The sequence below is a fragment of the Haliotis rubra genome, unplaced genomic scaffold (assembly GCF_003918875.1).
Source record: "Haliotis rubra isolate DU_JTF1 unplaced genomic scaffold, ASM391887v1 Scf44, whole genome shotgun sequence".
Taxonomy (NCBI): domain Eukaryota; kingdom Metazoa; phylum Mollusca; class Gastropoda; order Lepetellida; family Haliotidae; genus Haliotis; species Haliotis rubra.
The window spans coordinates 1,202,023-1,216,248 of NW_025767124.1; the positions used below are offsets into that span (position 1 = coordinate 1,202,023).

A 14,226-nucleotide genomic window follows, 5' to 3' on the forward strand; every position below is an offset into this window, starting at 1 on the left:
TTCAATCCTTCAAACGTCACTGCTCATGCGTCGTTATGACCGCCATATATAAGCACGTAACAGCATCATCTCCTTCAAACGTCTCTGCTCTTGCATGACAAGCGTCGAGCCTCGTGACACATTGATAAGACTGAATCTGGTTTGCATTAGACACACTGAAGCAGCATGGCTGGGTTGTTGTTGTTTACGCTGTTGACTGTGACTCTAGTGGCAGGTGCCCGCTACGACCCCACATGGGAGTCACTGGACCAGAGGCCCCTCCCGGCCTGGTACGACGAGGCCAAGTTTGGCATCTTTCTGCACTGGGGGGTGTTCTCTGTTCCAAGCTTCGCTGGAGCCTGGCTCCAGGAGTATTGGCGAGAGAACCGATCGGACGTTATTGAGTTTATGAAGGACAACTACAGACCAGGTTATACCTATGCTGATTTTGCAGCTCAATTCACAGCTGAATTCTACAACCCAGACGAATGGGCGGAGATAGTCAATGCCTCGGGAGCAAGGTGAGATTACTAGCTCCAGAGATAACGTAAATAGCTTGCAGCGATACCAAAATACGCAATGATTATTTAAACTAAACCTTTCATATCTAATATTGATAACAGTGTCTCGACTGAGGCAGATTGGTGGAATAATGGCAGACTTTGTCAATGGTCCTTTGAGAGGTCTTTTACGGTGTTCTAGTCAGCATGATAAGACTGAGTCGGTTAGTCTGACTCACAGTCCCCGAACTATATTATTTCCCCTTCCACCCATTCCTGCAAATGCTAAAGCCCAAAATGAAGCTAGTCTAGATTTCCTTAGTTTCAGAATCCCAATTTTCCCTGAGACTGCGTTTCAGTTTAAAAAGAATTATTCGTTTCTGTCAAAAGTATGTATATTCAGAGACTAAGCGTTAGTCTAGAGTGGTGTATGAGGGGTTGAATACAAACTGAATACAACTTAACAGGCATATATATTAACAACTATTACCGCATCTATTTGTCAACATTATGTGACCATCAAGGCTGTGTTATGAGCAAGTAGCAAGATGCGGATTGGAGGACCATTAGGCTACCCACCGACCCAGTGTTACACGCGTGTTGTAGGCATGGTCAAATGTAAATAACATGTCTAACACGCTGTTCAGTTTTATTTAAAACTAGTGAGCTAGTATGGTTTTATGTCGCTTTTAGCAATATTCCAGCAATATCACGCGGGGGCACCAGAAATGAGCTTCACTTAATGTACCCATGTGGGAATCGAACCCGGACCTTCAGCATGACGAGCGGACGCTTTAACCATTAGCCTACCCACTACTCCTATCCAATAAGAACCGAGGTAGAGTACAACATAGATTTCAATTACACGTGGTGTAGCATTTCATGTATGACAAATGCTCAAGGCTGGTCACATGTTACTAACGGGATGAATTGTTGTTAATTTTCAAAAAACGACGAATCGACAAATATTTATTTTCTAGTTTCAACTTCTGACATGTGCCTCCAGTTGTTTGTGTAACAGGTGTATATTGAATAATACGCAGGTAAGGCTGGTCAAATGTGAGAACCAATTGTTTGTTTATTGTGTTATTATTGGTAACAGGATCGTATTCATTGTGATGTGGTATCTTTTAACTGGAAGTATAGTATTTGAAATTATCTGAAACTGTTTTTAAGCAAAGTTAGTATTATTTATATACGCTCTTCAAAAAAAACCGCACAGGCGTTTTCAGCAGTTCATTTCGATATATTTTGACAGCAATCGTCATTCAGACAATTCCTTTGTTTGAATCCCCTTAATCAAGTGGCGATTGTTGTTCATTTGGCGCAAACGCATCCCAAAATGTGTTTAATAACGTTTGTCATCAAAGACAGCAGGGACATCGACTATAAAACGCCAAACGGAATTCATCATTTCATTACACAATTTACAACGAAGAACATAAATGCCAAGATTGAATGCCACTGACCAATATATTGCCATTGAACGTTTGGAAGCAGGGGAGTCCCAGTCTGCCGTTGCAAGACACTTCATCGTCCACCATAGCACCATATCTCGATTATGGCATCGATATACCCCTTCAAGAAAACCATTAGTGACCACTCCCTCTCAGGACCGATTCATTCGGGTGTTTCACCCACGTCACCGATTTGCTGCAGCAACGGACACTGCAGAACAGGTGCCTGGTCTTCGAAGAATTTCCGATCAAACCATCAGCAATCGTCTGAGAGAAGTGGGAATTCGAGCATATTAATGAAACGTTTGACCTGTCCTGACGCATTTGGTTCAGCGATGATTCGCGTTTCCTCCTCGCGTTGTACTCCCAGGATGGGAGACAACGTGTCAACCTACATCGACACGTACGTTTAGCACTGAACTGATGGACAGGTGGACATATTTGATGGAGAACGCGTCATGGTGTGGGGAGCCATGTCCTACACGGGTAAAACAGATCTATTGGTGGTTCAAGGCAATCTTGCAGCAAATTGCTATATCGACATCCTGCGACCTCACCTCCTCCCACTTATCATTGACTGATTGAGTATGGTTTTACGCCGCTTTTAGCAATATTCCAGCAATATCAAGGCGGGGGACACCAGAAATGGTTCCCTCCCACTTATTAACCTGATGGAGCTGTTTCAACACAACAACGCTCGACCCCACACAACTCGTTGCAGAGGTGCCTATCTCGCCAATGCAAACGCCAATGCCCTTACCTGGCCATCCAAATCGCCTGATCTGAGCATCTATGGGACGAACTTGATCGACACGTCCGTAAACCCCACTATCGTCCTCAGACACCCGCAGAACTAGCCAATGCATTGCAGGAGGAATGGAATTCCCCAAGCAAAAATCCGACGACTTGTGCAATCCCTTCCAAAACGGTGTCGAGCGGTGACGGCTGCAAGGGGGTGGTGTCACCAGGTACTGACCTGAACGCCCCCTTGTGTCCACACATGTGCAGTGAGTGAACTGAATTAATGATGACAATGACAACAATACGTATGTTCATTAGTGTGTCGAAATTTCCTTCATCTATGTTCAATCTTAATCGTCTTATGTAGTACTACACTAAGATACGTTTAAAACATTTCCTTATTTTGGTCCTGTGCGTCTTTGTTTTTGAAGAGTTTACATATATTTCAGATATGTTGTGCTAACAGCAAAGCATCATGAAGGATTCTGCAACTGGCCAACCAAATACTCCTTCAACTGGAATGCCATGGATGTTGGCCCTCACAGGGACTTAGTAGGTAGGTACAGAGTTGCGTCCCTTGACTGTGCATCATCCATTGATCTTGGGTTTGAATTTCTGAGAATCGCTTGGATTACATTTCTTGGTTTGATAGCAGTAGTGAATGACTTATTTGAATATTTGTTCCAGTGCAGCGATGTCAATACCATTTATGCTATTGTTTCAAATATTATAGGGGGAAATTATATTTCGTTGATACTACTAGTTATACAGTACCATATTGGTAAATATTTACCCTTTGTTGTGAATCATCTATTCTAGGTGACCTGGCCAACTCCATAAGGAGGACGACGAATGTCAAGTTTGGTCTTTACCACTCACTGTTCGAGTTTGTCAACCCCTACTTCCTGGAGGATCAGAAGAACGGTTTCAAAACTCAAGACTTTGTTAAGGTACGTCAAGCGTACGTATATTTTGATGCCTGCTAAAGTTTACAATTTAGAACAAATGCTTCAGACATTTTCTGTTTCAAGATTTTGTTACGTTTTTAGTACGTCTAACGGGCACTTTCAAATACTTGAAAATGTATCTTCAGTTTTAGATTTCTTTGCTTATATATTTTTTTGATTGTTTCTTAAAATGTTCTCATAGATATTGCCTTACTGAAGGCTTTGTCAGCTTAGGTTAACCATGATAGGCTTCACCATGCAGACATTTGTGAGAAACTAGCTATATGCTTGGTACAGTAGTGTTTATATTCACTTTCTGAGATGTTTCGACCAGTGAAGATGCGGGTTAGAATTGGTTCTCATCAACGTTAACCCATGCTTGTGGCAAGAGGCAACAAACGGGAGCGGGTGGGCAGGCTTGCTGACTTGGTTGACGCATGTCATCGTATCTCAGTTACGTGGATCGATGCTCATGCTTTTGATCATTGGATTGTCTCTTCCACACTCGAGTATTTACAGACCGACGCCATACAACTGGGATATTGCTGAGTGCGGCGTTAAACAACAAACAAACAAACTTGGTTGACACGTGTGTCCCAATTGCTGAGATCGATGCTGATGCTGTTGATCACTGGATTGTGTGGTCCAGACTCGATTATTTACAGACCGCCTCCATATTTCAGGAATATAGTGTCCATATTCACTTTCTGACATGTTTCGGGTCAGTGAAGAATCCCAGTAGCCCTTAATTTTAGAGAGTCTGATGGGTAGATTTTGTTATTGGTTGTCATCGTTACTAGGCAAGTTGGTCATCATAATATCAATCACTGTTCTGATTGACTAATTTGAATTTTACAGGCAGCTATGAATAATCTGCAATATTCTCACTTGTTTCGACAAAAGCAATTCTTCCCGTGATACAGGAGCCTGTAAGAATAGTGAAGTGTATTGATATCGTGTACACACTGATTCATTTGAAAATATATATTCACTCCTTAAAAAACCCTTTCCTTATGCCATAAGAACATATTTATGGTTTACGCCATAAATGAACAAAATATTCACTATTTCAAACAAATGATTCACTGTTATTTTCAGTACAAGACAATGCCCGAGTTATATGAGCTGGTGAACATGTACAAGCCTGAAGTTATTTGGTCTGATGGGGACTGGTCAGCAAATTCTTCCTACTGGAACTCTACAGAGTTCATAGCCTGGCTGTATAACGACAGGTAGGTCTCCACCTTCCACTTACAAACTAAGCGAAGACAGTGTAATTCAGACTGTCAAAAGATGAAATGGGAATTGTAGGACATATAATAAAGTAAAAATCGATAAACAAATCTTCATTACGTTTACGTATAAATACGTCCTGTCAACAGCATGGCCCTCTGTTAGAGCAGCGTTCATGCCGTATTGTTTCAATAAACCCCCGTTAAAGCAAGCATTTGTGGAATACATTGCACTTCAACCTCAAAACCATTCAGCCTTCTTCACAGTTTTGCATTTCATCCTTAGAACGCAAATGTAACTGTCACTGTTCTGCATCCCTAGAAAGAATTCTGCCCCTTTCACAGTCCTGCACTGCATCCCTAGAAAGCATTCAGTCCCTTTCACAGTTCTGCATTGAATTATTAGAGGTCATTCTGTCCCCACACTTCGAGCATCCACGAAAAGTATTATGTCCATCCCCATTCCCGTATTGTATCCTAAGAACGTATTCTGTCCCTTTCACAGTCCTGCACTGCATCCCTAAAAAACATTCTGTCCTTTGCCCAGTTCTGCATTGAATTATTAGAGGTCATTCTGTCCCCACACTTCGAGCATCCACGGAAAGTATTATTTCCATCCCCATTCCCGTATTGTAGCCTAAGAACGTATTCTGTCCCTTTCACATTTGTGCACTGCATCTTTAGAACCTAATCTGCCCCTCTCACAGATGTGCACTGCATCCTAAGAACGTATTTTGTCCCTTTCACATTTGTGCACTGCATCCTTAGAACGTAATCTGTCCCTCTCACAGATGTGCACTGCATCCTTAGAACGTATTCTGTCCCTTTGACAGTCCTGCATTTGCATCCAAGAAAACATTCTGTCCCTTTCACAGTTCTGCACTGCATCCCTAGAAAGCATTCTGTCCCTTTTACAGTTCTGCACTGCATCAACAGAAAGCATTGTGTCCCTTTCACAGTCCTACACTGCATCCCTAGAAAACATTCTGTCCCTTTCACAGTTCTGCACTGCATCCCCAGAAAACAATCTGTCCCTTTCACAGTTCTGCACTGCATCCTTAGAACATAATCTGTCCCTTTCACTGTTCTGCACTGCACCCCTAGAAATCATTCTGTCTCTTTCACAGTTCTGCACTGTATCATAGAAAGACTTCTGTCCCTTTCACAGCTCTGCACTGCATCAATAGGAAACATTCTGCCCCTTTCACAGTCCTACACTGCATCCCTAGAAAATATTCTGTCCCTTTCACAGTTCTGCACTGCATCCTTAGAACGTAATCTGTCCCTTTCACTGTTCTGCACTGCATTCCTAGAAAGCATTCTGTCCCTTTCACAGTTCTGCACTGCATCAATAGAAAGCATTCTGTCCCTTTGACAGTCCTGCACTGCATCCCTAGAAAACATTCTGTCCTTTTCACAGTTCTGCACTGCATCCCTAGAAAGCATTCTGTCCCTTTCACAGTTTTGCACTGCATCACAGAAATCATTCTGTCCCTTTCACAGTTCTGCACTGCATCCCTAGAAAGCATTCTGTCCCTTTTACAGTTCTCCACTGCATCAATAGAAAACATTCTGTCCCTTTCACAGTCCTGCATTTGCATCCCTAGAAAACGTTCAATCCCTTTTACAGTTCTGCACTGCATCCTCAGAAAGCATTCTGTCCCTTTCACAGTCCTACACTGCATCCACATAAAACATTCTGTCCCTTTCACAGTTCTGCACTGCATCCCTAGAAAACATTTTGTCCCTTTCACAGTTCTGCACTGCATCCCTAGAAAACATTCTGTCCCTTTCACAGTCCTGCATTTGCATCCCTAGAAAACGTTCAATCCCTTTTACAGTTCTGCACTGCATCCCTAGAAAGCATTCTGTCCCTTTCACAGTTCTGCACTGCAACCCTAGAAAGCATTCTGTCCCTTTCACAGTTCTCCACTGCATCAATAGAAAGCATTCTGTCCCTTTCACAGTCCTACACTGCATCCACAGAAAACATTCTGTCCCTTTTACAGTTCTGCGCTGCACCCCTAGAAAGCATTCTGTCCCTTTCACAGTTCTGCACTGGATCCCTTCGAAAACATTCTGTCCCTTTCACAGTCCTGCACTGCACCCCTTGAAAACATTCTGTCTCTTTCACAGTCCTGCATTTGCATCCCTAGAAAACATTCTATCCCTTTTACAGTTCTGCACTGCATCCCTAGAAAACATTCTGTCCCTTTCACAGTTCTGCACTACATCCCTAGAAAACATTCTTTCCTTTTCACAGTTCTGCACTGCATCCTTAGAAAACATTCTGTGCCTTTCACAGCTCTGCACTGCATCCCTAGAACACATTCAGTCCCTTTCACAGTTCTGCACTGGATCCTTAGAAAGCCTTCTGTAAGTTTTACAGTTTTACACTGCAGCCATAGAATTTATACAGGTCATGCATCTGAATTTAAATAAAACTCGTAAGAGATCTTTATCATATAAAAACTCTGATATATATTTTTCCGGTTCAAATTACAGATTTATATGACGAGTAATGATTTAAGAATGATGAAGAAGGATTTTTGCATACCAATTCTGTATATCTATATCTTTACATCTCTGTTTAAAACACTTATAAAACTTGTTACATCGCCACAATCTTGCGATAACCACACAAAAAGAAACCAGAGTGAAATAAAAGTAAAGCGTACATGGGATACCCAATTGCGACCACCATTGTCGTCGTATGTTTTAACATCTCATAGCATGCCTTTGGAATACGATAACTTTCCATATTCAAGGAGTCTACACCAGTACTTTATACAACTTAGGTGAAATACTGTACACAAAGATGGCTTCTACCTGTTTCACCGAGGTACAATGTTGAAGATACAGTTTGCTAACACGAAGATATCTTTTTGAAATAATAAGTTTGTAATTTTTCAATGTTTGCACGATAGGTAAACCCCATATTTCTGCACCATAAAGCAGAATCGGTGCAATTTGCTGTCAAATATATAGTAGATGCCACATTCAAAGAGATATTTTGATAAGTTCTGAAAAGAGAAAATATCGGAAATGAAGCCTTCCTAGCTTGTAAAGAAGCTAATGTTTCACATGCTTTAGACCAGTACAATTTTGATGTGAAAACAATGCCAAGATATTTATAATGAGATAAAACCTTCATGTTTGTACCATCATAAAGCCATTTTTCCGTTATTTCGAAGATAGCCACCATTCCTGAAAACAATAATGCAGGATTTATCTAAGTTAACTTCTAGACCCCATTTGATACAAAATGATTTTAATGTATCCAGCTTTTTGTAAACCTATTACTGTGTCATCAATGAAAGTGACGTCATCTGCGAATAACAATAAAAGTATATCATTCATACCACCATTTTTCACAAATATTCCACGTAGGCCACGTGCATTCATTTCATCTACTAATTCGTTGATAAAGAAAATGAACAGAACAGGACTGAGAATACATCCTTGTCGTAGTCAGATGTTGTCGAGAATACTTCTGTTCGTACACTAGATATTTTCACACGAGCAGATACCTTATCATACATATTTTTTGAGGATTCTGCATTATTTTTCCCATGCATACCTTTACGGAGATAAGAGCATATAAAAGCTTGTTTCTGTCTATATAATCAAATGCCTTCCGAAAGTCAATAAAAGCTGCGTAAAACCGATGTTTACGTTTTCTTAAATACTTTTGGCATAGAGCTTGCAGAACGAACATATTATCAGCTGATGAGTAATCGGGCCTAAACCCTGCTTGACATTCATGTAGTATATCGTTTTAAATCTAACCAGATACGGATTCTGACTTCGAGGATAGAAGTGAATATTTTCCCATTACATCTAAATCAAAGAGATTCCACCGATAGTTATTTGGTTCAGTGAGTGCTTCCTTTTTATAGAATTGGAATGATCAAGCCAACATTCCAGATATCAGGGGAAAATGCCGCTAACCAGTATAGCATTAAACAATATTTCTAGGTAGGAATTATGCATTGAGAATGTTTGAAGAATTCGGTGGTGTTTCCATCAATACCTGGGGATTTACCAGATTTTAACACTTTGATTGCATTTCTATTTCTGTTCTGGTAATTGGTGCAGATAAAAAGTCAGTATTGTTAAGCAGTCCGCACAGTAATCATGCTGTAGTCAAAAATGCGTCAACATTCTCATTGAACTCCATATTTGTTTCCGACACGTCGGGTTTAACAAATTCTTAAAATATCATCACCACTTATCTGCCGTAATTGTGTTATTTTCATTACAATTACTCAGTAGAGATTTTATCTTATGCCAGAACTTCTTACAGTCACCACTTTTAGCTGCACTCTGAATCTCATCAGCAATACCACCGTTAAACATTCTACTTTTATTTCTGCACAACAATGAGGCGAAAGTGTCTCTTTGCTTCAATGTATCTGTTTAGATTTTCATTTGATCTGCATTTGCGGAACATATTAAGCCAGTAGAACTTATATCTTTTGAACTTTCGCATTCTTCATCAAACCAATTAGGTTGAATATTCTTTGATTTCGGGATCTGAACATCACGACATTGAAAGTGACTTCCACAAAGTGGAGAAACTCAACAAGTTTCTCGGTGGCACCATTGATATCAGAATAGACTAGATCAAGAAACTCATCTAATATACAACTCGCTGTACTAGACGCTACAGACTCATTGAACTTGTCTAAAACCACCATTATTCCACCTGAACTTTGCGAGTTTTCACACTCTACATGACGAACACTGGTTAATAGCGAGTTATCACCACAATCCTCGACGGATACCTCTACAATGCACGATAGAGGCAGGTGGTCAGAGTCTGACCGCGAGTGGACAAACATATCCCTAATCAAGTAAAAACAGCTGGTCGACGCCAATATAAAATCAACAACATGAGTATTTAAAAGGAATCCAGATCTGCTGAAATCAGTTAGATTGTGTGCATTAAAGGGAAAATAATAACTTCCGAGGGAGATTTACGACAAGAAACTATTTTCACCAAGAGTCAAATTGTCACGTATCTGTTACTCCCACGTCACGTATCTGGTTCACTATAAAACGAACATATATAAACAGGCAATCCTTTAACCTTTAAACAAACATGTAGGAGATCAACGATTATACAACTAAACCAAAACCAGTGAACCCTTACGGATACAACAGCAGATGAAATCAGTAACGTATCTGTTCACAAAGTGGTCTTGGCATTTGTGACAGACTGAACAAGATCTGCTGCCATTCTGTAATACATTCTGGATCGTCCAAGGGACGTTACTTCAACTGGCATGCACACCAGATGGCATCACGATGGTCTGGCCATTGCAGTCAGATTTTACCTTGAACAATTTATTTTGCCATAAAGGATACAGAGGCATCTGCATCCTCCATATCAACCTCAAGCACTTGTCCTGGAAACCAATCACCATCATACTTCACAGCTAGCATACATTTGGGCGGTGTTAGACATGTATAGATGTAGACTCAGTATCTATTGGCAGAACCCCAGGTGTGTCTGATAATGTGGATTGTTGTAGGTCTGTAGTAGCTGCAGTGTCTGGTACAGTTACGTTGGTTGTTACTGGTGTCAGCTCATGGGCACTCCAGCCGTCACATGGTTGATTCCAGTTCAGACAGTTGTCACAGTAACAAGATGTCTCTCGAACAGATGTCTCTCGAACATAGATAACCCTGTCTCCAGAAGACTGTACATCATGAATCTTCATGGTTCCAGGGACTGTCTTAGATTTCAGTGAGGCAAGATAGGCTGCTGCAGTATCATACTCATCTTGGGAGTAGAAAATATATCGGATTGATTTCTCATTCTCATCTGCCCATTTGTAATGATTACGGGCATCCTGAATTGTACCTATGCCTTGTTTGATAGCAATTGCTGCCATACGTTTAGATGTCCCCTCTATCTCATCGCATGGACCTTTACCATGTCCACACCAAAAATAATTTTATCTGGCTCGGATGTTGTCAAAATATTCTGTGTGGTTTGCCTGTTTCTGTACTGGGAAGATGGACTATCAGTTCAGTAATGGATATCCGTGAGCTTTGGATAGAGATTTTTCAGTTCAGGTATCAGCTTCTGCAAGATGGTGTACACAGCATTAGCATTATGATAGCTGACATCTGACACAGACCAAATTCTTATGAATTAGGTCTTCTGTCCAAATGTCACTCTTGATGCCATATAGCTGGAATATTGCTGAGTGCGGCGTAAACCTAAACTCAATAAACTTCAATAAACTATGTCACTCCTGAAGTAGACAACAACTGGGTGTAATGAAGCTGCTGTAGCATTCCAGTATGCGGACTGAATTTCATCCATGGTCTAGCATATAAAGTCCGCAAAGTCCATCTGTATCACGGCATGTCCTTGGGGCAAATTCATTTTCAGATCATGGAGCGCTTTGTATTGTGCAGCTACTCTAAAAAGAGGTGATACTGATGGGGTTGATACTAATAACGTAAATGCTGCAGTACTGTAGGAGCTGTAGTGTCTGGTTCAGTTACGTTGGTTATCATCAGATTACTTCTTGCGTTCGCGATAGGCTTTTTTAATTTCGACCCCTGTTTTGCACATGACTGTCTGAACTTGAAATTAAAAACACTTTTAGACTTTAGGAATCGTTGATGGTTATCTAAACTAGAATTTCATGCTTTACCATCTAATAAAGTTAGTGAAATCTGAAAGAATGTGCCGTTGAAAATGTGCAACAGATACGTTACTATGAAAGACTTCAGTAAATCATCAATGCATGTTTATACAGTAAGCTAATTATAATCGCAATTGATAAATAAATAGTTAACATAACAAAACCCAACATAGCAGGTTTTTACAACGTTTAGACTGGTGGTGATACAAGATTGCATGGATAATAAATACATTACTTTCAGATTGGTGACTTTCCTTCTCATGCGTCCTTCCTAGGAACCAGAAATGCTTGTGTGATACAATCATCGTTAATTATCACGTCAAACTTGAGTTCTTAACGCGGAAAATTCAAATTTTGACACTGTGGTAACGTATTGGTAACGTATCTGTTGGACATAAAATGTATTTAGATGTGTTGGACAAACAGTTAAAGCCAGAAAAGGGCCATAACCCCCAGACTACTCACCAAACTCCATGCACGATGGTCATGTATGAGAGTCGGTGAGTGTAAGACGGTTCATTCCAAAATGGGAGGCAACTTATGTAACGTATCTGTTGATATTTTCGCGTACTTGTTACAGTTGAGAGTACTCTCTCAAAAAACATTATATTTTTAAAGCATGCGTCTTTTAACTGATTGTTAAATATTGTTTTATATTCATTTGCGGTTGAGATGACATTATAATTTTTGTTATATACCTTCAATTTTGATTTCATAATGATTTTAGGTAACGTATCTGTCAATTATTTTGGAGACACCTACCTCTGCGCCTGGCTTGAAAAACACTGACATACTAAAGTATTGGAATCGTATTAAATATATTCTCATGTTATAGAGACATTAGGATCTAATGTTTAGAAAATTTGTTCACTATTTCGAATATGACATATATAATTGTTACTGCTCTGTTGGCTAGCGACATGCATATTTATGTAAAACTGGCACATTTATGAGCCTGAAAGTAAATAAAATCAGTTTCTATAACTTCTGTTAAACATGTTCTTAAACATTTTATAACTATCCCAAAGCAACGCCATTATGTGTTAAATGCACGTTTAGTGGAGAATGAACCAAAAAATGGGGAACTATCGACTATAGATTAAAGGGACGCAACTCTGCACAGAATTGATTCTCCTCGGAAAACTAGGACAAAGTGTCTTCTCACTCCTCACCAAGAAATGGTGGAATACGTTCAGCAGATAATGTTATAGATTGTGAAACCTACAAAGATAATTTCGTTCTATGACAGCTGCGGTGGCAACATCCTGCTGAATGTTGGTCCCACCCCAGACGGAATGATCAGCCCGATCTATGAGGAGAGGTTGCGTCAGATGGGACAATGGCTGAACGTTAACGGGGACGCCATTTATGAGACTCGACCCTGGACTTTCCAGAATGACACAGCGACACCTGGCGTCTGGTACGTATGTTACATACAAGTATTTCAATGGGTGTGTTGATGAAACGGTTATCATTTTAACTGATGGCTGCGAAGTACTGAAGAGTTAAATCTGTTTTATCACCTCTATACTTTCGTAGGTACACATCCAAGAAGTCTGCCACCGGTATTTCCGTGTACGCCATCGCTCTCAGCTGGCCAAAGGGAGGTAAACTGGAGCTAGCTGTCCCACAAGCGGGTACTGCCACCACAGTGACGTTGCTAGGATACCCAGGACACTTTGATTTCCAAGCTGGCGCCACATCAGGAATGACAATCACAGTTCCAGCAATTCCAGCCGATCGTATGCCTTGTCAGTGGGCCTGGGTCTTCAGACTTGATAATCTCAAAAACCAGTAAAGTTTTAGAAAGTACAGTTTTGTACTCTTCTTCAACCAGCGTACTTTTATGTCAAGGTCATTTCCTTTGTTCTATATTTGCCTTATGCTTTCCCAGGCCTTAGGGATGCTTTCCCATGTCTCACCCCATATACAACGTTGCCGCAGTTTTGGCCACGCTGAAAATGTACGAAGCCCGATGTGATATTGCAGGAATATTGCTAAAAGCTGCATAAAACAATACCCGCTCATTTCGTGTTGCCTTTTCACTGCATGGGTCGCTCGGCTACCCAATTGTCATCATTATTACATATCTCGATATATTTGAATAATATTTAATAATTTAAAAAACACATAATACAACCCCTTACATCCTTCACTCATTTGATTAACACTTGCTCATCCCTTTTGCCTGTTGTCAATGGTTTTGTACTCCTGTTTTAGAATTAAACTGCTCTTGAAACATTGTCGTCTTCTCGTTTTATCTGATATTGGTTACATTTTGGTTTTATAAAAAGGCCAAAGGAGATCCTTTGTGCATTGATAACTGCAGCACCTTCTAGAACTTAGAGTACACAAGTGTTGCTTTGGTATCGGTAGAACACGGATTCACAAGCCCTACCGTAATCTGTGTGCGATTAGCACGCTCGTGTTTGTTAACTCTCTCACATTATTTTATGTTCACTAGCCTCTCGTAGTTACGCATGGAACGGCTTAACATATCAATTTTTATTTGTTTTCTATATTTCTTGTGCCAAATGTTAAAGTGAGACTTTTGTACACTCACTGTCTATTAATTAGCGCAGGACGAACTGATTCTAAGCAGAGGATATAAAAACAACACATCTGATTAGTGTGTACACATTTAAACTGACTGACTGATTTTGGTTTTACGCCGCTTTTAGCACTATTCCAGCAACATCACGGCG

At 40.4% G+C, this 14,226-nt stretch overlaps 1 protein-coding gene across 2 annotated transcripts in view; it reads left to right on the forward strand.

Moving 5' to 3' along the window:
• The window catches only part of LOC124289331 (alpha-L-fucosidase-like), a 33,931-nt gene extending 20,167 nt beyond the window's left edge, over nucleotides 1–13,764 (forward strand). The window contains exons 7-8 of one of the 2 annotated variants that reach the window (XM_046725947.1): nucleotides 12,771–12,941; nucleotides 13,061–13,764. In XM_046725947.1, coding sequence (XP_046581903.1) covers nucleotides 12,771–12,941; nucleotides 13,061–13,319 — 430 coding nt within the window. In that variant the 3' untranslated portion in view covers nucleotides 13,320–13,764. The remainder of the gene's footprint in view (nucleotides 1–12,770; nucleotides 12,942–13,060) is intronic. The other variant, XM_046725946.1, reaches the window with a different exon arrangement.
• Nucleotides 13,765–14,226: the final 462 nt, after the last annotated feature.